Genomic DNA, 24,425 nt, shown 5'->3' on the forward strand with positions numbered 1-24,425 from the left:
ATCATTATTAAGAGACAAAATTTTTAATTAATTTATCTACCTTTCACAATGGGAGTGTAAACATAATATAGAAGTGAAATATTAGATATGTTTGATAAACTATTATCTAATATAAAAATGTGTCTAAAATGTGTCTAAAATATTTATTTAAAGGTTTATTTTAAAATTTTTTTTAAATTTTTTTTAAATTTTTTTTTTAAGGTTAAAGTTATTGAAAATATTGCAAAAAATTAATTAAGCAAATGAATATGATTTAAAGGTAACAGTATTGAAAATATTGCAAAAAATTAATTAAGCAAATGAATATGCAAATGTAATGTTTGTAGGCCTGTATTCAATTTCCATATATGAAATATTTTGTCATAAAGAAACCTATTAGAAACTGGACCAAAATATGTATGTTTATGTATGTGTAATACATTTTTGGTTATATACAGTATGTCATGCTTATCCATCCTACAAACTGACATGATGATATTACCAAAGTAAACAGACGTGTATTTAAAAGAAAATGTAAAAAGCATATATAAACATACATATATTTTGTTTATATGTTGTTTTTGTTTCTATAAATAAAATATATATTGCGTACTTGTGTACAAATTTTACTATGGGGATTCTATATCTTCTATATATGTTACATCTTCTTCTACTCAGAGTATGTAGTAGCCTATATGTAAAAATTATATATCACCTTACAAGTATGGCAAAGGATTGAGTCATGAATATTCAGAAGGTCTTACCATAGTGGGATTTGTAAATATACACATATTCTGTGAAAATATCTTCATCTGTTTTGTGCTAGCCTATATCAGAGGGAGCGGTATAACATCAGCATCTTCAACCTCCTCTAAGTCCTTGCAAACGTAGAGGAGATAATTATTTTAAATACTTTGGGGGGATTTCTATTTGTTCCACTTTTACTACTCTTACTGGTAGCCCTCCATTCTCTTAAGTCTTAAAATCCTGATGTTGTTGGTGCATGGCAACGCAGTCATTAAATGAAGACCATAATGTAGCTACACTAAATGCTAATACATTTATAAAATAGCTAAATAATGAATGTTTTCAGTACTAAGCCAAACTAAAGTATAACTGAATATTTTCAGAACTACGCCAAACTAAAGTATAATTTTTGCGAATCTACCACGTCATACGATGAGAAGAAATGAAGTGTGCGCATGCGCTCCAGCGCCACGCGTGCGCAGTGAGATTTCCTCCGCATCTCGCGCCAAACTCAAGCTCGACTGGAAGTGTCAAACATGGTAAGAACGTGATTTCTGTATTTAATAATTCTGTTAGCTCTATTATTGTTTTTAGACAATGTCGTTGTAAAAAATAACCACACTAAGGTTTGCAGGATGTGTTAAAACAGCTTGAATAATTCTAGATTCTACTGAGATCATATAACAATCTGCTCTAAACAAATCTTTCAAAAATATTTGTATTAACTTAAAGCCAGAATAGAGAATACGTGACGACGAATGTTAACAGGGCTGTGGGCAAAAGTTTACAACATTATCAAATGAAAAGAATCAATCAGTTCAAAAGATACTATTGCAAATAAGATGATGACTAAGCATTCAGGTCACTGGAATGTTCTTAACACAAACAATGTCATTTTCAGTTAATTTATCAACATGATGACATTACATGATGCCACTCATTACATCTATAAACCCCTGTCCTCAGACCATAATGCAATACTTCATTTAGAATAAAATATATAATCAACTTTCAATACTTTTGTTTTAAAATAAACAATACTTATGTGTTCTGACAACAGCACGAGGTAAATAAAAAAAAAGAATGTGTTTGCTACCTCTTATTAACACACTCATGTTTATGAATCAGATAATATTAAAGTCCTCTTAAAATATTAGAATTTTGGTATGAAGCAGTCTAATTATCATACAAGAGAAGGGAGTGTAAAAATAAATAATATAATAAACAAAAGTTGAAATAAATAAATGAGGCAATATTAAATGTGAGAATAAATACACGTGGAAATTCAAATAAACAAATGTCGAAAAAAAAGTGTGTATATATATAGTAATTATAATTAATATATTTAGAAAAAAAAGTGTGTATATATATACTAAATAACTAATTGAAATTCAAATAAACAAATGTCGAAAAAAAAGTGTGTATATATATACTAAATAACTAACTAAATATTGCATTTGTTTTTACCAAATCATTTATTTCTTATTTATTTTCCTATTCCATTAATTAATTGGCGATTCAGTCCTCCATAGATGTGAGCAAAATCACTTTTTGAACCCTTCCATTAAAACAAACAGTCTGAAAGAATATAGCTGAGAGTTCCACTTTTTTTTTCTGAAATGTATAATACTGAAGGGTTAATAAAATACAAAAACACCACACCTATTTAATAATGACAGCTGAATTAGTTTTTTGTTTTTTATTTAATACAGAAAAATGCAGAACTTTATTCATCTTATTAATACACAAGGTTTGTCTTTTATACTCCACAGTCTAAAAAGAAAGGACTTAGCTTGGAAGAGAAAAGAAGTCGTATGATGGAAATATTTTTTGAAACTGTAAGTATGTATGTTTTCAGATTCTTATTCTTATCCCTTTAGCTTATGTGCGATAGTGTCCATGTCTGACACAGTTCTCAAGTAGCCTGATACTATCTCAGAAAGATTAATTAAGATTATTTTTCCCCTTCCAGAAAGATGTGTTTCAGCTGAAAGACATTGAAAAAATTGCCCCCAAATCCAAAGGAATCAGTAAGTTTTTTTCAACCTGTAGTGAATTTTAGTTTATGCTCCTGACACAGATAAGCCAATGTCACAGACAGAGGGAGCTCTAAGTTACCCTGCACATTTTTTATAGAACGTATGTAATGGTAATCATCAGAAAACTGAACCTTGCCTGTTTGATTTGGATTGAAAGTAGAGGATTTCCAGACGAGGTGCCAATATGACTAACCTAGTTGTATAAATAGCCAGGAAAGCAGGCCTGTTGACCTGAAATTCAGAAAAGTTTGCCCTAGAGCTTTATAAGTATCTTATAATGATGCTGAAATGACTTGTTGGATGAAATAATAATAATAAAGAAATAAACTGGCATAACCTTAAAAAAAAAACATAAATGGCTGTGTGTATCAGCACATAATCTCAGAGCCCTTTTACGACAAACAAAAGTGACAAAAAAGGAAAGTGAAAGTGATGTGACATACATCCAAGTATAGTGACCCATACTCAGAACTCGTGCTCTGCATTTAACCCAGAAAAAGAAAAAGCATACAAACAGTAGGGCATTGGCAAGGAGACAAGAAACTGTTTTTAAATGGATTTCAATGGAGGAGAGGCTTCTGTGTGCTGCATAAACTACTTTTTAAGTAAATGGCTTATTTGCAACAACCTGTCCACCATAAACTCCAGTGTATTTGTCATTTAATAGCTATTTAGGAGGTAAACTATGTTTGGAGTTCACAAAAAAAAAAAAAAAAAAATTCAATGGATAATATTCCTTTAATGACTTATTAATTTGTGTTGTATTTATTCATTTCTATGGTATCCACAAAGAGCAGATGTCAGTCTTAAAGGGATACTCCACCCCAAAATGAAAATTTTGTCATTAATCACTTACCCCCATGTCGTTCCAAACCAGTAAAAGCTCCGTTCGTCTTCGGAACACAATTTAAGATATTTTGGATGAAAACTGGGAGGCCTGTGACTGTCCCATAGAGTGCCAAGTAAATAACAGTGTCAAGGTCCAGGAAAGTATGAAAAGCTTCGTCAGAATACTCCATCTGCCATCAGACGAGCAATCTGGGTTATATGAAGCGACCAGAACACTTTTTGTAAGTGAAGAAATCAAAAATAACTACTTTATTCAATAATTCCTTTGTCAACGGTCTCCTCTGTGTCTCTCCATATCACCGTATGCTGTGTATGCTCTTCTGTATCATCCGTGCCACAAGGATGTGCTGTTTCTATGTGTATTTAGCTTTGATTTAAAAGAAAACAGTGCATCCTTGTGGCGCGGATGATACAGAAGAGCTTACGCAGCATACGGTGATATGGAGAGACACAGAGAAGACTTTTAATTTTGGGGTGGAGTATCTCTTTAAAACCTCTTTTTTTCCATTACAAGAAAGAACAGCGAGAAGTGAGAAATCATACAGCCATATTTTATTTTTATACAGTCATGTGATGCAAAACATTTCGACAAAGCATCATCTATCTTTTTTATACAATATTTTGCAATATCAAAACACCACAGACAACCAAATGCTTATTTTTGCAAGGCGTGAAAATGCACGTACAAGATCAGTGAATCTCAAATTTCAAGTTGCAACACTGGCCTGAAAGTGCATGTGACCGTTTTCTAGCACATTGTGTTTTGAAGATATGTTCACTGACATAATGCTTACTAGAGAATTTGTTTAATCTTTTTTTCAGCTCCCATGTCAGTGAAAGAGGTGTTGCAGAGTCTGGTGGATGATAACATGGTGGACACTGAGAGGGTGGGCACCTCCAACTATTACTGGGCGTTTCCCAGTAAAGCCCTGCATGCCCGTAAATGCAGATTAGAGGAACTGGAGAGACAAGTAAGGGCATCTCTTTTTGGTATCTGACACTGCATTTCTGATAGTTGACTTGTAAAATAAAACTGTTAGATTTATGGTCAAAAGAGGCAGCTTTGGTTGCCAGAGATTAACCTTAAAAAATACGGTGACAGTGTTTCAGGTTTTGTGGGATGGCATATTGATGTCTACATATGCTACAATGTATTTAACTGTATTTCTTTTAAAGGAGTAGTTAATTCAAAAATGAACATTTTCTGAAAATGTACTCACCCTCAGGCCATCCAACATGCAGATATGTTTGTTTTTCATTGGAACAGATTTAGAAAAACTTACATCACTTGCTCACCAATGGATCCTCTGCAGTGAATGGGTGCCGTCAGGATGAGAGTCCAAACAGCTGATAAAAACATCACAATTAACAAGTCACAAGTAATTGGCATGACTTCAGTCCAAAAAGTAACATCTTGTGATGAAAAAAGATGCATGTTTGTATTAAACATGCATCAAGGTTTTTTTTTTTTTTCACTTCAAATTGTTGCTTCCGGCTGAATTACAAGTCCTCTTTACATAATGCTGCTTTTTCCTTTGGTACCTATGATAAAGAAACAAATTCATCTACATCTTCTTTAGCCTGAGGGTGAGCACATTTTCATCAAATTTTTATTTTTGGGTGAAATATTCTTTTTAAGATATAATGTTAATATACCCATTTACTTAAATGAACAAAATATGCTTACCTTAAAATGTATTGATATAATATAACTATAATAATACAAGATAATAATACAAGAGTTATAATAATGCAAGAGTTGAACAGAACAGATATGCAACACATAACACCCTATTGTGCATTACTCATAATGAAAAGAAGATAAAAAATAAAAATAATATAATCATATGTAATGTGTCAAGCAGGGAAATCTGGGAATGTCTTATTATTTTTTTTAACCATAAATTCTATTGAAATTACATATAATGTAATGTTGAACCTTTTACAGTTTTTCACCATATTAAGGTAACTTTCAGTTAACCAATAAACAGGTTTTTACAAAAAAATATTTTTTATAGTGAATGCTTTAATATCATTCCATTGATGGTTGAAACTTTCTGTTCTGAGGAAGAGACGAGACTTTGCATAAATGTATTTATTTATTTCTTTTTTTTCTGTGTAGCATGAGGATGGGAATCAGCGCAAAAAAGCCCTTCAGCAAGCAGTTGATAAAGCCAAAGTGGGACGTGAAGTTAATGTGTGTGTTCGCTTCTGTCTCTCTGAACTACATTACTGTACAGCTCTAATGTCTGTGGGCTCTGTCTGACCATTGCTTTTGTGTGTATTTAGGAGGAGAGAGAGAATCTCCTGAAGGAGCTCACAGCATTGAAACAACAGAGAGATCAGCTAAAGGCCGAACTGGAGAAGTACAAAGAATGTGATCCAGAGGTGGTGGAAGAGATACGTGAGTAAACCACACAGATTTTTTTCGCAGAATTCGACTAACTGAAATGAAACTAAAATAAAAATAAATTAAATTGTAAAAATAAAAAATAATAAAAGCACAACAAAATTACAAAGAATTAAACCAAAAATAAAAAAAAATATGAGCAAAACTATAATTGTATAAAAAATGCTAACATAACTGAAAATCAGCATAGAGGAACTAAGTAGTTCACATTTTACCCTCCAGATGGAGTTTGCACAGAAATATTGTTTCTCAGTACTGCATGCAGTTTAAAATACTTGGTTTGTTTCAGAGTGGTTTGATTTAAGCTGTATGCTGAGCCCAGAGATGCTAAAACTAACATAATAGTGTTTTTTTTTCTTTTTCTGTTTTCACAAGATTACATATAGAGTTGGATAAGGAAAGTTGAGTTTTTTCAACAGTCTAACCAATTGATGAGGTTTTTAGAAAAGGTAGTGCATGTGCGCTGATGGACACAAACTTTTCATGAGTTTACTGTCTGGTTAACAGTTCTGCCTAATAAATTCTTAGAAACAGCAGTGAAACACAGTAAGTAAACAGTAAATTAAAAAGTATAGCATTTCCCTTTCTGTTATTAGTATTTTTCATATACCACTGGCATTCAGTATATACACTTTTATATAATTTCAAAAAGTCTTTGAATATTTAATATGTATTTAATTCCATGATCTTTACAACACGTTAGTGAATTAAGCGGTTAGATCATCTGAAGTGTGTACTTAAGGGTGGGCGATATGGAAAAAAATATCATATCACAATTTTTTTTTTTTTTAATATCACGATTCACGATTTTATCATGGTTTTGGTTATGGTTTTACTATTTTGCAAGCTGTCTGAGCATTACAGCCAAACTAATTTTCCTATTATAAAGACAAAGGCTTTCAAGGTAAAAAAAAAAAGAACAATAAAAAAAGAATGGCAGATATTTATTACTATTAGGGTGAAGCTAAAAATCTTTGGTTCTTATTTTTTAATAACAAAGATAAAAGAATGACAAAGATACACATTACTACTACACAAAATAATATACAAATAAAACAAACAGTGCTTTATTTTCAGGTACAATAGGTGTATTTAGCAGGAGTGTTCAAGAAACTTAATGAACAAATATAAAAATAAAACACTATATAAACTGATTCCTAAAGCAACTGTATTAAATTTCTTCAGTCAAGAGCAGTGAGTGATTTTTGTTTCATTAACGTTAAAGGAATAGTTCACCCAAAAATAAAAATTCTGTCAGCTGTCTGTCAATTCTGTCATCGTGTTTTATATTTATACCACCATTTACTCACTCAAAAGTGGTTTTAAACCTGAATGAGTTTCTTTCTTCTTCTGAACATAAATGCTATTTTGAGGAACGTGGAAAACCAAACAGTTGCTGGTCCACAGTGACTTCCATGCCGTTGGCATGAACCCACAACGCAACGACTTTTAAAAAATCTGCTCCTCGCTCCAGTCAAAATCACACCGATCCACTCGGCGCTCCGCTCACTTACTCTGTCTAATATACAGGCACGTATACGTTTTTCTCTCAGCTGTTTACTTTCATTTTAGACATAACCAACTTCAACATGTCTACATGTAAACCTTGTGTGTTTTGACAGTATTAGCGCAAAAGATAACTTCAATAATCAATAAAAAATAAAAGAATAAATGTTAAATAATTAGGCGCTGTTTGACAGGCTTTAGCGCGCGCGCTTCGGGTGTATGCGGCGCTCAGAAAAAGAACAGGTCAGACCAGCGCGCGAATGAAACATTTAGCAAGGAAGCACAAGCAAATAATGTGAGAGTAACTCTACCGCTGACTTAACACTGTACAGTTTATGATGGAGCCACCAGAACTGCAGCTGATAGAATGTGCGCTGTAGCACGATACTACGATATTTCTTAAAAAGCAGATCGTGGAGACATTTTTATCGCCCATGATCAAAAATCATCATATCGCACCCCTGTGTGTACTGTGTGTAAAATTAGTTTCAGCATGTCAAAAGGGCTTGATTTTGATGATAAGTACATTGTTGGTTACTGTTTACTTCCTTTTTATTCATGTTTTTATCAATTTCTTCGTGCTTGCCCTGCCTTGTCTTAAAAAAGGAAATTCTGATGTTTTTTTAATGTTATCAGTCTTTAATTGATTTCACAATTGCATCCCTGTGACACTCATAATGTCTAAAAAACATCAGCCCGGGTCTGGTTAGTTCTCCTAAAAGCATGATCTGTGCTTGTCTACCTTCTATCACGGTGTGGTACTGCACAAATTAATAAAAAGAACCCAGTAAGATGTCATTGCTGCATTTAGTTTGTTTTTTATTGCAAAGATCCTCTGTTTGCAATTTTTCTGCTGTGAATTTTTGTAAAGCAGTCATCTGCATTATTCTGACAAGACACCTGGGAGCAAGTAGCACACAATAAAGAATCAGCAACTCTGTTCACATAATTCTGTATAATAAGGGAAACATTGCTCACAGCAAGTCTGAAGCCTTACATTGTTTTGAAATACACTGTTGAAGGCAGTAAATTTGTACAGAAGTGGTGTTTTGATGACAGTGCTTTAGTGTATCAAAAAAATCTTTTGTAAGTCAATGACTAATTTGCATGCATTTAGGTATTAGAACATAAACCAATTTCAGTGCACAGGTATATACTGAAGTATGTGTCTTGATAAGGATTAAGTCCTTGATTAAACAGGCTGTTGCATGGATTCATCAAGTCAAAGAGTCTGAGATACGTGACTTATTTTGACATTGAATGAGTTTGTTCTGTATGAACATATGGTATTACCTGTGGTATTAAATTTCAGGTCTTAAAATGTCTATTTATTTGATAAAAAAAAATAAAAAAAAACAACTGTAGATACCCTGTACATACAGCTAAGGTTCTACACCAATGTTCAATGCATCAATGATGTTCTATCGCACATTTCCAGCCAAGTTCAGCTCTGAATGTTCTGTGATCCTCTCCAGAAAGTCCTGCGATCAGCCGTGAATAATCATCTCTCTCAGGCGCTGGTGGAGATAATGACTCACGTCTCTTGAGAGAAAATCACATTTGTAACCTCTCTGTACATCATCTACCTCGTTCATCACCCCATTCCTGCAGCTCCGTCTCTCTAACAACCCCTCCAATTTAAATGCTGTGAAAATGTCAGTAGTCCCTGCTGAAATACTTGATGCTTTTTCTGCCTCTTGGGATTCGTTGTTATGTCTATATTTTAATCACTTTTAGAATTGGCTTACAGACGGTCTGAACTATTGCGTCTCCCTGAGGTACTATGTTCTGAAATATGTTTAACAGAAAAGCACAGAGCACCATTCTCACACAATTCTGAGTCAACAGACAAAACATTTGTATATATGTTCGGTGCAGGGATTGTGATCCCCACTTAGAATTCGTGCACTGATGCTAGTAACATTGAAAGGAGAGTTCTCTTGTGTCTTGGTGTGTTAGTAATGGCTAAGGCAGCTGTACACTTTAAAGGTCGATCTTTATTAATTTAGTCATAGCTTGCTTTTTGTTGTGTTGCTATAGAGGATGTACAAGAACTGCACACATGACAAATAAATCACTTAGTGCATGTTTTTATAACACCTTGGGTGTGAGCCGTTATCTTCCAGTAGGTTACACTTATTTTTTTTGACAGCTCGGTGGAATGCTTGATTCTGATTGGTCATTTGCAGCATTTAGGGGTCGTCAGATATTAATGAATAATTATTGCAGTCAAAGACAGCACTGTTATAACTGCAGGAAACAGGTCCTATATTGCTATATACACTACTACCATCCAAAAGTCTGGGGTCTGGAAGATTTTTTTTTAAGTTTTTGAAAGAAGTCTTTTAAACTCATACTGAGTATAAAAATAAAGAGCAGTATTGTGAAATGTTATTACCATTTAAAATTGCTGTTTTCTACTGGAATATTTTTTAAAATGTGATTTATTCCTGTGATAGCAAGGCTTCATTTTTAGTATCATTACTCCAGTCTTCATTGTCACATTCTCTTTCTGAAATCATTCAAATATGCTGATTTGGTGCTCATGAAATATTTCTTATTATCAAAGTTTAAAATAGTGTTTTAAGTGCTTAAATCCACAATAGGTAAAACAACAAAAAGATGGCATTTATTTTAAATGGAACATTTTTGTAACAAGTCTTTAATGTCATATCAATTTAGTGCATTCTTACTGAATAAAGTATTAATTGAAAAAAAAAAATACTGACTGCAAACTTTTTAGCAATAGTGTAGCTGTGCTCATGTTCTGTCTTTCCACAGTCTTTATAATTATGCTAATCTAATATACTTTATTATTATCTCAGTTCATTTAAATAGTTTCATAATTCAAAATAAGTTTCATAATAAATAGTCATTATCCTAAAATAAGCACCACTCAGGCTGACTGTTATTCAAAGCTGAGATTTTGTTTACTGTCTGTCGCTATTCAGCAATCTTTTTTTTTCATAAATGTTCATTAACTCAAAACTCTTTAATATTTCATGTCCATTTATTTATTTATTTGTTAAGTAGCCATATATTAAGCTGAGAATGTTCAGTCAGATTATCGCAGAATAAACTCCTTCAGGGTGTTGATCACCCTGTCAAGGTTTAAATTAAATAAAATTAAAATAAAATAAAAAAAATCCTTACTTATGTATTAATAATAACTGCATTGGAAAAGAGACTTCACAATCCTGTGTATTCAAGGGAAACCTAATTTATCTGGAAGGATTCATTTTTCTGCTTTAGTGAGTGAGTGCTCATTGCCACTTATTACAGGGTTGCTGGTATGAGTCCCATTTGGGACACCCATGGGAAGCTGAGTCAGTACCAGAGGGCTGCTGATATCATGCCTTGAGCAGTACACTTAACCCTGATTACCTCTGGGGTCTTGAACATGGCAGTGCTGTCATCACACTTTGTGGATGTGCTAATAAAAGCAAATTTATCAGTGCCATTCACTGAAGCATTATATTCAGATTATTAATCCTAAACTACATTTAGTACTTCAAAAAAAGAAAATGCATGAGGTCACTTTGATAATCAATCAATCAGTCAATCAATCAAATATATTTGGTGTGCTGTATGGTTTTCATTCAATAAAACAACTTTTATGAGATATTAAGTTGAAAAAATGACTAGGTTTAATATGTTTTTGATTCACTAAAATGGACTAGCTCATAAGAGTCATTAGTTTGATCATTTGACTGAACTGGTTGTGCTGTATGTGTTTGATTTTACTAAAATAACCCAGCTCATAAGATTTATTAGTTTGGGAATAGGTTTTGACTGGCTGCACTCTGTTTTGGATTCACTACAATAAACTTAAGAGTCAACACTGGTTGCTGTATGTTTTATTATTTATATATTTGATAGCAGTGATGCAGTTCAGCTGAATAATAGTGCAGGAAACAGATTTTCACACTGTGCTTAACTCTGGGTTATCGTCATACTTAACCCTGTTTTTAACCCCGGGTAGAAAAACATTTCACACTTGTTTAGGAGCTGGATAAGCACTACTTTTTAACTGGGGTTCTGAAACGCTGCGGTGTTAACCCTGCATTGTGGTGCCAAACTTGTGCAGTGGGAAATGATGTAGTGTTAGAATGTTACAGCTAGATGCCTAGCAACAAACTCTCTGTCATGTGCCTCATGTTCACATGCATAGAACAGTAACGGAAACACTGTGTGTTGCATGAACAGTCAACAGTTCCAGTGTTTGAAGGGAAAAATGGAACATGGTACCCAGGATTCTGTTTACCCAGGGTTTTAAGTGTAAAAAGCTATTGAGATGCACTTTTTTTAGAACTTTAAATGGATGGGTTGATTATGGTATTTTTTTTTTCAAGGATGGAACTGGTTCTTATTGTTGGTCCCCAACCAAGTGTTTTTGTCTATGGAAAATGTTCATTCTTTCCCCAGAGTTGTGTCTTTGGAAAGCCCTTTTTTAAGCACTGCCCAAAATGATTTCCATTCACCACCTGACCTGTTCTATTGCCCTGGAGCTCTGCAGTGTCATGCATCTGCTCCTTTCAAGTCAGTATGAACAGAGAGAACCCAAGTCATTAAGATTACAGATTGATCTGCCTTTTCCCAGATTGGATTTGATCCAAAGCCTTGGAATGACTTCTGAGCATTTGTTAATCTAGCTCTGAAATTGAAGTGGTCTGGGCAGCACATTCAGTATGATGGATTATATATCAGAGTGGGTCTGCTAACTGTCTTAGAAGAAAATCTGTAGACTAAGTATTAAGTAAACCATTGAAGAAAATATGTCTGTTTTTTGAAAAAGAAAAATCTAGAAGGAATATAGTATATATAATATAAGAATATAATATATATATCCAATAATCTCTCATTTTCCCACACTCCCCGTCTGACTCGAAGAGGTGGAGGTTAGGGGTGTAACTATCCATTGATATGGATCAGTACATCGATTACATGTCTAACGATATGATCGATGCCACACTTAAAATATCGATATCTATAGTATAAATAGGCACCTTATTTTGACACTGGCCACATTTTCACCAATGTCCGTCTAAGCATTACCGTCAATGCTTGCATTCTTGTCCAAACTCACGTGTCGGGACAATAAGACTCTCTGAAGGGCGGGTGTAAAAGATGCTCGGGATAGTTGACGGAATTGTCGAGCGCTTGTGAGAAGTTTTCTGTGTGCAAATACAGATGAACAAATACAGACCAAATTACATCAACATGAGCACCTTGGCGAATATCCTGGTCAACACAGTCGGATAGGCCTATGTCTTAACATAAACAATTGAGAAAGAAAACGCATGCATATCAGTGCTTTCGTTCTTAAAATTAAAGCAGACCAACAGAAAACTTCTGTCACAAAGAATGAGTGTTTTGGTTAACTGATTTTGACTGAATAAGTTTTGTAAGGATTAATCTATAAACCTATATATTATTATTATTATAATTTCTTTATTTATTTTCGGTTCAGAAGTTTGAAATCAGTAACAATTTTTATGTTTTTAAAGAAGTTTCTTATGCTCATCAAGGCTGCATTTATTTGATCAAAAATACAGAAAAAAATTAATTTTGTGAAATATTATTTAATAATAATTTAGAATAAAATATTTATATTTGAATATATTTTAAAATGTCATTTATTCCTGTGATGCAAAGCTGAATTTCTAGCATCATTACTTCAGTATAATGTAATATGCTGATTTATAATCAGTGTTGGAAACAGTGTGCTGCTTAATATTTTTTAGGGACCTGTGCTACTTTTTTTCAGGATTCTTTGATAAAAAGTTAAAAAGTACAGTGTTCATTCAAAATAGAAATGCTGTGTTACAATATACATTACTATTCAAAAGTTTGGGGTCAGTACATTTTTTATTTTATTTTTTTGTAAAGAAATTAATACTTTTATTCAGCAAAGAGGTGTTAAATAGATGATAAAGTGTCACAGGTTCCAAAAAATATTAAGCAGCAGAGCAGTTTCAACACTGATAATAAATCAGCAAATTAGAATGACTTCTGAAGGATCATGTGACACTGAAGAATGGAGTAATGGCTGATGAAAATTTAGCGCTGTGTCACAGAAATAAATGATATTTTAAAATATATTAAAATAGGAAACAAATATCAGAAATTGTGATCATATTTCACAATATTACTGTTTTTTTCTATATATATATATATATATGTATTTGTTGTGTATATGTATATAAATTAAAAAAAAAAACAAATACAGCCTTGTCGAGCATAAGAATATATATATATATATATATATATATATATATATATATATATATATATATATTAATTATTTAATTGATCCCAAACTTTTGAACAGCGGTTTACATATTAAACATTTGAATGTTTGGTTGAAAGTTCACTAAACTAATGTTAAAATTAGATGACATTTTAATAAAATTAAATTTTAAATTAAATGGACTGAAATGAATGAATATGACATGATGAAATATTAAATACATTTAAAGGATATTTTAATTGTAAGATAAACTGATCCGAAAAAAAAGAAAAAAAACTGCACAAATTAACACTGGACTTCACAATGTTAACCTGGCATGTATGGCCTTGCTAAAATATTTATCCTTTTTCTAGGTAAGGCCAACATCACAGCTAAAGAGGCCGTGTCGAGGTGGACGGGTAAGTTGTTTGCTTGCCTCACACCTCAACAAATTCCAAACAAATTATTTTCTTTGATCATGTCATGTGATGCATCCACAAAAGATTCTGAAATGTAGGCCACAGACAATCCTGACTATCCAGTTTTGTCAGATCAGGCTAATATCAGTCCAGGCTGATCTTAGATCTACACTGTGCATTATTTAATATTTTAGGCTTGCATTTGTCCAGTCAAATAATATATCCTGTGCAGTGTTGTGAAAGACAAATATCTTGTCACTCTGTAAATGAAATGCTTGCTGTTCACAAATGTTGGTGTGATGCAGCTGTTTCGTCGACTGTGATACCATGGCCCAGTTCCAGTTCCAAGTTCCAGTCTTATTTGTGGAAGAGTAAAATTAACTTGCATATTTTTATAACTCTTGACTCAGGCAGTGCAGTGCAAGCCCTTGGTTATTCCCAGGCATGATTTTTTTTGGATTGCAGCAGACACAGACATGCACACCACTTAACTTCTGGAAGAAATACCTTTTTGCGCTCTGCAAACGTAACTACAAAAGTGGTCTCAGATGAGCAGTGCATGAAAGCATTTGATGCAGCCATGTTTTGGAACACAGAAGACATGCTAAATGGCAAGGGTTTTTAATGGTCTGTTTACATTTAACAGATCAGATTTCAGCCAAGAGTCAAACACAAGGTACACTCTACACTAGGCAAGCACCAACACATGTAGGTTTCACTATATTACTGAGTGATCTCATAGATGGGATGCTTTGTATAAGGAGATGATGATTTACTGTACCTTTCCAGTAAACCAAACCCTCACACAAACCTGATTATATCAGCAGATTTAATGCAATATATGAGTTAGCAGATTTATGAGCCTTTTGAATAGTGAAAGCAATTTCAAATGCCTTCAAGCCAATTTTCAATAAGTTATATAACCTATATTTGTAAAGACATTTTCAAAATTTTGAGTACATACCATAGTGTCATCCCACACCATAGTACGCTGTCAGCTGTGACCTATAGAAATAAAGTTAAAAAAAAACAATCTTTAAATTCAACACATTTTCATTTCTGTAAACGTTAATATAGTATCTTTTTGAAAGAGATGCAAAATCTGTGTAGTGAAAGCAAAAGCAATGCCTCGTCTGTTTATTATTATAGTTAACTGTTTCTGTCTGCAAAATTGTTGAATAGTTTTCAAAATTCATCTGAATTCATTTTTGCATCATATATGTGTCAAGTTTCACATTTATTCTTTTCCAGATAATGTTTTTGCAATCAAATCCTGGGCAAAGAAGAAGTTCGGCTTCGAGAACAGCAGCTTGGACAAAGCTTTCGGAATACCAGAGGACTTTGACTATATTAACTGACCACAAATTCACAGCCTCTTCGATCTAATGATTGTTTGATCTGTTCAACTCTGCACAATCAGTAAGCTTTATTGTCTTACATCAGTTGGTTTTACGTTTTGTTATCAGTTCTGCATGTTCGAGACACAGCTGTGACTGACTTACATTGTGAAGTGTGTGGTGTACATTGTCAGCAGTGCCCCACCCTTGAAATTTTAGCCTTGTCTAGTCCAAGGAAAACTTTAAGATTGATTTGGCAGGGTAAAAAGGGTAAAAACGCTCCTGGTGTGTAAGCGGAGAAGGTGTTGTGTTAACCCTCGGCTGCTCGGAGATGCACCCTATAACCAAACTGACTGTTTGGACACCTAAGCCTCGCAGATACTGCTGGGATGATAAATTGAGGTGCACATCAAAGGTCAATTCAAGGAAATTAATCACAGGTTAGAGTTTGTTTTAAAGAAGGTAAAATTGTTAATAGAAAAAAAAAAGCTGTGACAAGGACACATTTGGTTCTGTATGAAGTAGGAATGTGGTATGAAGTCATTTCAGATGTTCAGGTCACTTCAGATGCTTTCATTTTTTTAGCTTGCTTTTTTTTTCCATTAGTGGGCATTTTTCACAGTGCACATATTGTGTATCTTGTAAATATGAGAAATGCTTTGTCAATTGCTTTGTGTAATATGATTTAATAAATGTACAGTTATCAAGCACATTGTTTGTAATTAAGCATTTTGTCCTGCAAAATAATACTACTGTACCTATTTAACTGTAATGTCCTATCGATTTGCAGCATCATTAACTGAGTTTAAACATTTGAAAATGTGTAAAAACATAATTTTTTTATATAGTTAGTTTCTAAGTTTGTTGAAAATAATGATTTTGTCTGTTGCAAAACAGTAATGTTGATGTACATTATTAAAATATGAGTAATTCCTGAATAAGCTGAACTATTTAGAATCAGTTTTATTAATAAGTACACTTAAAGTGAACAATTTTACAAGGTGCATAAAAGATTGTTTAGTGTTCAAAGGTGTAGGTGTTAGTGAAATGGGTGTTTATAAAAAATAAATAAAACAAAAACAACAACAAGGTGTTTATAAAAAAACTGATTCTTTCCCAAGAATAATTAGATATTTTTAAGGTTAATTTAAAACAAGTTCTATTAATCAATAATAAAATACATTTAAATCAAGGCCCTTAAAGATAGTCGAGTATTTTAATAAAATATTTTGTTCATAGACTTTTCCATTGAGAAAAATATAGGATATTTAGAGGTTCATCTCCATTTCTCCATTGAGAAATTAGGTATTTAGAGATTCAAATCCTTCCATTTATTTGTGTATAGCCTATAATAGAAATATGCCAGTGTTGTGAGTGTGACCTTAAAAGTACGAATGGATTATCTCTCCCCATCTACACCACTGGCGACGCGACAAAACAACGCTTGCAGTACAGTCTGTAGATTGTTGCGTCGCTTGCGTCTGGCTCTAGTGGGCGAACATAGGTACTGCTGAGAGAGAGAGAGAAGAGGGAGGGTGTGAGAGAGAAAGAGAAAGAAGCGAAGGCAGCCGGGGGAGCTCAGCACAGCCAGCATGGCGAGCCAAAGGGACTTCACACACAGAAAAACATGGATTAATGTCCTTCTGCGACTTCTACAGCTATTATTGCCGTACATTCAACACGGAGGAGCTCAGTTTCAAGGTGCGGGGGACAGACTGATCTTATTTATTTAGTCCACGAATGCAACGCGAGGGCGAAAATGTCGGAGGAACTGCCGAGGGCTGATTTGACAAGTATTCAAGTGCACTCGTTGTGCTAAAAGGGCACAATAATCATTGAATTTACCCGAAATCTGGCCTATTTCTCGCGGGTTTTCACCCGTCTGTTTGTCTGCATAAGGATTTACGTTTTGATTCAAATCTGAAAAAAGACGGCTTACGCTTTTTTGGCCAAGTTATCGGTTTTGTTCGATTTTCTGTGTCAATGCAATATGCTACAAAGCTCATATAGCTTCATACAGCTGTTATTCAGTGCAGTCTTTGGGAACTAAGCGTCTACCCGATGGTCGCAGCGAAAAATACGAGTTTAGAACAGCATTATTGCACATTTAAATGCGTTTCCAGCTCGCGTGTATTTGGATTGTTGACATGGTGTAAGCTCTGGACAAAAATAGCTTGTCCGTTCAATTTCACGCCTTTGTCATCCACGCCAACTCATCTGCTGCTCGTTGTTCAACTAACGTTACTGCAAATATATTAACGTTAGTTAACGCCTGCGAAACAAGCCGAGCACTAATAGGGTCATTTTCTGATTTCCTGTATTTTTGACAGACATTTAGAAACATGATTTTCTATATGTTTTTGTCATTCTTTCCTCTTGAAGCCCTGACTCAGATGTCCAGCGTGGTTGAAGTTTGGCAGGCTGAGGACGCAGACTTCTTCATGCCATCGCAGGTATGTGAACTAGTAAAAACATGCTAGTAAAAAGTCTTGAGCTGGACGTTTTTAGTACAGTTCAGCTTCACTTCATTGTGAGCCGAGAGCACGTGCGAGACGTGGTGCAATGTGCTATTGTTACTTCTGCGAAGGTGGCAAAAATCAAAATAAGGGCTCTCTTTCATTTGGATATTTAGGTATCATTTAGTATGTGTTGGTTTATGCAGTTCTTATATGGCCAGGGTGATTGTTTATTTAGCTTGGTGAAATGTGTCTCCATGTGGAGGCGGGAACAGGGCGCATCTTTCTGTAGGACTCTGGGATCCTGGATGGACCTATAGAATAATTTCATTCTTATATGGTCTCAACACAACTTTTAGCCGATTGCCTAATTGCATGTTTTGAAGTTTGTATAATTGCTTACAATTAAGTAAGTAACCAAAAATTGGGTTAATCACACTATATCCCAATGCATTCTTTTTATCATGTGTTTTTTAAGGATTGAAATACGATTTTCAAATCTCTCAAAGCGTTTTTAAGAAATCTATTTTGTGATTGTTAGGTATTCTCGTTTTGGTAATGGTTTAATAGGAATTCTTATTAGTACAGTTCACTCAATAATGAAACTTGTCATATTTGACTTCCTTTCTGCTGCAACACTTGATATTTTGAAGATTGTTTGTAACCAGAGAGTTTTGGTGACCATTGACTTCCATTGTAATTACAACCAATACTGTTCCAAACCAGTCATCTTTTGAATATAATAAGAGATTTTAGGCAGAAAGAAATCCTCAGTCATCATTCACTTTCATGGTGTGTTAAAAAGATGCAGTAAAAATGAATGGTGGCTTAATTCTGCTTAACTTAGTCATTTCATTTTTAGGTGAACTATCCCTTTTCAGTAGCTGATATCTTTGCTGTTGCATTGTTATGACCTTTATTTGACCTCATGGAATGTTATATTTAATGTTTTGTCTGTTAATGAGTCTAATTGCAAGCCAAATGTGAGCCTGAGACATTTTATTAGCTAGATAAAAAAAAAAATTGTAATATGTTTATATGTGTGTGTGTGTTTTGTTTGTTTATTATATATATATAATTAGTTAACTGAGAAAACTTAAAATCTCCAATCAAACTAAATTATTTTATTTTGCATTTCTCATTTTTATTTAGAACTTGATGTACTAAAATACCTAAAACTAAAAAGCTGTGGTAGTATAAATGGTCCTAAAATAACAATAATTTGTGGTCCACTCTTCAAATTGTGGCTATGTTTGCTGTGGTGATGCTAGAATAGTCCAGCCAATTATTTGTGATACACTACTGAAATTTAGTCTACATTTGGAGTGGTGTTGCTATTTTTGTTCTGACAATTGTGGAATGCAACTTTACTATGCTTCTAGTTCTCAAGAGATATAGTAATATAATAGTGAGACACAGAATAATAAAACAAATATATAATGACATTTACAGAAGTGTTGCTATGCAGAGAACGTAGTGTGTATATTATATGATTAAATATTAATTGAATGAACATATTGCTCATAGGTCTATAAAAAAACATGATGCCTTTAAAACAAACACCTGGGACAGTTACAAAGGAGTGCTTTTTTTGTGGTAGTGGATGTTTTTGTTGATTATGATCAGGCTCACGAGACTGATTAAAGCTTGATAAAGATTTTTTTCATGTTTCCTTTGGGGCAGGAAGCTAATGTCGCACAAACATGCACAGAAACTGTTGCTGCTTCAGAGGTTGACAGACAATTTGCCACTTTTGTGGTTAACAGTTACGCAAGAGACTTGTCTTATGGCTTGAGAATGGCCACAATCAAAGGGATTGGAAATTCCATTTATAATTCTCCATTTGTTTAAAGGGGCTTCGTTTGTTGGATTGACAGTAATCGAGGTGGTAAAATCTTATTACATCGATCTGTACTTGTATTTACATGTAGTAAGCATGTTTTATGCCAGATGGAAATGTCATACTGAAACTGAACCATTGCTTGACACATAAATATAGAATGGGAGTTCACTATCATTCCTTTTCTGTAAACCAGTTTCCAAGGCAACGTCTCTCATTTTCAATTAGTTTAACTTGATGTACTAAAATAACAAAAACAATTGATTAAAAAAATCTCTATCTATCTATCGATCTATCTTTATATACTAAAATGGAAAACAAAATGGAAAAAAAAAACTAAATATTAATAAAAACTATAATAGTACCTCAATGATACTAAAATAACACTTTACAAATCGAGGTTATATGCATGATATTGGTCCTGGTGTGAACAGGCCTTAATGTTCAATTATAGGGCAACTTTATATTCCCTATCAGCTGACATCCATGTTTTTAATAGCATATAAAATATTATTTTTCTAAAATATTTTTGGGCTGATTATATGTGCTTTATTTTAGTTTTAAAATAAGTTATTTAGATTTAATAATGCCTTGGAGTCCCCCCCCCCAATCATGACCTTTTATTACTTATGTGTTAAATGAGATAGATATGGCATGCTCTGGATTTATAAAATTTGAGGTCAAACGCACAAACCACTTTCAAGTAAAAAAAAAAAAAAAAACACATCAGTTGGACAACCGATTAAAAGCAGACCCATAAATAGACTTTGATTCATTTGTAGTCAATATAGATGTCAGGAGTGATTGAGTAGACCTGCAGCATTCCAGAGAGAACCTCCCTCACCCGATGATGGATGGGTGCCACATTTACTCAATGAATTCTAATAGTGCTTGTAAGTACTACACTGAAAATCTGCAGATTCACAGCATGTTTTCTAGTTTGAGGGAGTCTAATTGAAACCCCTTGTCAGTAGGGCTGCATATTCATCCAAACATTGTAAAATGTGTACTTAACAGTCATCTGACTCCAGGCAGCCAAGTGGCCTCCATATACATCCATTGTGTGCCTGGAGCGCTATAGTTCCTATGGAAACCCTGTTTTTAACAGAGTGCATAGACACTCGTCAGGTAATCGTGGTTTTCAAGGCTCTCAGTAAGATGGCTATTTCAGTAAATTGCCTATAATGTGCTACAGGCAGTTTATGGAATAGCATGGTTATATGTGTCGAAACGGCACAGTGTTCTCTTTCACTACTGTTGCATTAAAAACAAGGTCAGGTCAACTACTTGGACTCTGAATTTATTGGTTTCTGTTTCGAGTTTAGTTTTTTAGATAACACTTTAAAGTGCAGTGCTTAATGAAGGAATGTAGTGCATACATTTCTTACATATTACTTACATTTATTTTACCTATGTTTACAAAAGTTTGGGGTCAGAACAATTTCTTTTTTATGTTCCTGAAAAGATATTGTTGTAATATTTCAATTTAAAATATTTTTTTTTCTTTTTAATATATTTTCAAATGTAATCAGTTTTCAGCAGCCATTACTCCAGTCCTTTTTCAGAAATCATTCTAATATGCTGATTTGCTAAAGACATTACTTATTATTATGAGTGTTTAATCAATGCTTGCTTGCTTTCTTTGGAAACCGTGATTGATCAGTTTAATGAATCCTTGCTGAATAAAATGTATAAATATTGCTTATATATGTGTGTGTGTGTGTGTGTGTGTGTGTGTGTGTGTGTGTGTGTGTGTGTGTGTGCGTGTGTATGTATGTATATACAATTCTAAACCTCCTAACTGTACCTATGTAATATGCTGTTACCAACTGAATCTTTTTTTTTTCTGTCTCAGGCAGAGGAGCAGCATAGTGAGAATGTTCCTCGAGACGAGAGGTGAGAGTTTCTCTTAATACCACAATCCCTTTGAGACTTTCCTGGAATATTTGCAGTTTTTATTTAGGAACATTTATTCAGGTGTGGTTAGTGAAAATGTTTTTGTAAACCCAGAAGCTGTTGTATATAACATAGTTTACTAAATGATCAGAGGTAAAAGTTTTACCATTTTATTATCTCATAATTCAATCAACTCTAATAATTTTCGGTGGTCTATTGTGTACATCCTCTAAACATTTATCTGGAGGCAGGGCTGGTTTGTTTGAACAGTGCATGGAAAACTAAGCCTCCTGAGGACACCGGCTTTCTGTTTACTCTACATTTGCATTCATGCGACTGGCATGACCTAAGATCAACATACATTGTTTTATTAACTACATTTCAATAGCAAGATATGAAAAAGAGCGTAGCTTAGAACTCATTGGCATTTTGTTTACATGGAAAAATACCAATTTTAGCACAAGCCTGCAAGGGGGCACATGGTTTACAGGTGTGTTTCAGAAGAAAATGAGAGAGAGAAGGTACAGATCCAAAAACCAAATTGCCAAACATTACCGAAGCTCAAGGGATTTCAATTGCAAGTTTTATGAGTGTTTTGTCTATTATTACTGTGGTTTGCCTTATACACAAAGGTAACTGTTTTTATGCAAGTTGACATTTATTTTTCAACAATTTGCAAATGAAGTAGCATTTTATCCCATGTGTCTACTACATTGTCACTTTTACAGAAATTGACACAAAGTAGAAAAGTTGTAGCAACTGGGGAAAGTTCAAAGATCAATATATTGTTTGGTCTCTAAAGACCTGAATATATAATAGTGATTGGCAAAACATATAACAAAACAGAAGTATAAAAGATATTTGTCTGACTGCCACCACTGTGTAAGTGAGGAACTATCAGTTCATTTATTTATTTTGCTTATACAAGTTTTTTGCTTGTACTTCCTCTAGGATACACTACACACATCAGGAAATGTAGATATCTTAACTAATATGCACTAGACCAGATGAAACTACATATTTTAAAGTTAGTAGAGTACTTTAAAAACGTATTCCTTGTATCTGGGAGCAGTATCATGTCACAAAGAGGGTTCCAGCAGTACTTGTGGTGAAGGGAACTTTTTTTAATGTTAAAATAGGCACGTGTTTCCGCTTAAAGTCCTTCATCATAGTATACAAACTAATGCTATCCAATACTCTTTAAAATACTTCATATTAAATTCAATACTTCATACTGAGCAATAGCATATCAGATAATTCTGGGAGGTAATAGTAGCAAATTATTCAGTCATGTGACCAGGCTTTTTTGATGCAAATCTAGGAATGTATTATTTGGTAAATTTTTGCATTTTAGTTCATGCAAATACCTTCTTACAGAATAAGAAGAAAAAAAAAGGGCCACCTCAAACAAGTGTATACATTTTGTCCAAAATTGTATTTGCATCTTGATGTTTGCATTTATTTTATTATTTTTCTGAAATTAGGCTAGTGTTGAGGATTAGTGTTTCATTCACTTACTTGGCAATTGACTGTCACTAAAAGCAATTGGAGCAGATGAGTGATTCATAAATTGGTTGTTTGAATTCTGCAGGAGAAGAATGTGTTGATTTATTACTTGGTAAATGCATGAAAAAAATGAATTGTGGACTCTTGAGCAAAGCCAGTTGAGAGAGTTATTGTCACCATAAACTGTGGAATATTTGTGTTTTATCATATTCATAAAAAGCATCTGTGACTTTGCATGCAAATTTGGTTCACACTCTCTTAGTAACTGGAACTTTCTTACTTTCTCTTCATTTTCCCCTCTTCATTGTGTCTCTGCCACATCCTCTCAGGCGACCCGTTACTAAGTCTCTAGATCTCATTCTGCTATCTGCCCATAGCAGATGTTTCGTAGTTCACATTGTCTTTTCATTGTTTTGACATGACTCGGGGTAGCAGCATGCTCTGTGGTTAAGTCTTAATCAGAGACTATCACCAAGCACAATGACTGCTTTTAACGCAGCAGCGTCAACAAGAGCCACTTCCTGTATCAACAGCAAAGAGCAGTTACATGGATGTTGAGTTAATATAAAAACATTCAATGCAGAAAATAATGTCATCTTAAAAAAAATAATGTTTTGTGTCAGGCTCAATTATGCATTATTTTAAAATACTTTTTTACTCCATTTTATATGGCAATTTGCCCTTTTAAATGAAGCTGAGGGTGACTGTGAGCTTTAAAACAAGGAAGCAGAGATGACACCTTTACTCTGATTGGTCCAAAGTGAGTTTTTGAATGAGCAGATATGACCAAATTTGGGTAAAACACGTGTCATACAATAGACATAGTCATACTACTCATGTAGTTATATAATAACATTTTGTTACTGCTAAGAACTAATCTATAATAATACAATCAAAAATTATATTTGTTCATACAATATATTTACGATGTATTATTTATGTGGGTTTGTATCACCTTTTAAAATGTCTTTGCAGGTATAGGCAAATTGTATGGAATTATGAGTATTTAAACATAGTTTTTAATAAATAAAAAAAAAGACTCACATATATTGGGAACTTTAGCAACATTATCAGGTTAGCCAAGATATTTAATAACCATAGTGAATTGGTGAATTCATGGAAGCACAGTATAGCTGTCTTTTGCAGGAGAGCAGAACAGAACCAGTGTGGCTTGTCTTGGGCTCTAGAATAGAGAAATGAAAGCCAGAATCG

At 33.7% G+C, this 24,425-nt stretch overlaps 2 protein-coding genes across 9 annotated transcripts in view; both read left to right on the top strand.

Moving 5' to 3' along the window:
* The first annotated feature begins 1,153 nt into the window (after positions 1-1,153).
* LOC109062722 (meiotic nuclear division protein 1 homolog) lies at positions 1,154-16,225 on the top strand. 5 transcript variants are annotated; one of them, XM_019079788.2, is made up of 9 exons: positions 1,167-1,265; positions 2,499-2,564; positions 2,699-2,756; positions 4,437-4,585; positions 5,737-5,811; positions 5,904-6,018; positions 14,134-14,178; positions 14,825-14,854; positions 15,430-16,225. In XM_019079788.2, exons 1-9 carry the CDS (start codon positions 1,263-1,265, stop codon positions 15,534-15,536), a joined length of 648 nt encoding a protein of 215 aa, XP_018935333.1. In that variant the 5' UTR covers positions 1,167-1,262; the 3' UTR covers positions 15,537-16,225. The 5 variants fall into 5 exon arrangements, with proteins under 5 accessions (XP_042572191.1, XP_018935333.1, XP_018935334.1 ...); XM_019079789.2 differs by lacking the exon at positions 14,825-14,854; XM_019079791.2 differs by lacking the exons at positions 14,825-14,854; positions 15,430-16,225 and adding an exon at positions 14,589-14,810.
* Positions 16,226-17,024: 799 nt separating this feature from the next.
* Positions 17,025-24,425, top strand: part of LOC109076572 (transmembrane protein 131-like) — a 46,914-nt gene continuing 39,513 nt past the window's right edge. For 3 of the 4 annotated variants that reach the window (XM_042716260.1, XM_042716262.1, XM_042716261.1), the window contains exons 1-3: positions 17,027-17,216; positions 17,898-17,968; positions 21,667-21,707. In XM_042716260.1, coding sequence (XP_042572194.1) covers positions 17,108-17,216; positions 17,898-17,968; positions 21,667-21,707 — 221 coding nt within the window. In that variant the 5' untranslated portion in view covers positions 17,027-17,107. Of the gene's footprint in view, positions 17,217-17,897; positions 17,969-21,666; positions 21,708-24,425 lie in introns of all 4 variants that reach the window. The other variant, XM_042716263.1, reaches the window with a different exon arrangement.

The sequence above is a fragment of the Cyprinus carpio genome, chromosome B1 (assembly GCF_018340385.1).
Source record: "Cyprinus carpio isolate SPL01 chromosome B1, ASM1834038v1, whole genome shotgun sequence".
NCBI lineage: Eukaryota > Metazoa > Chordata > Actinopteri > Cypriniformes > Cyprinidae > Cyprinus > Cyprinus carpio.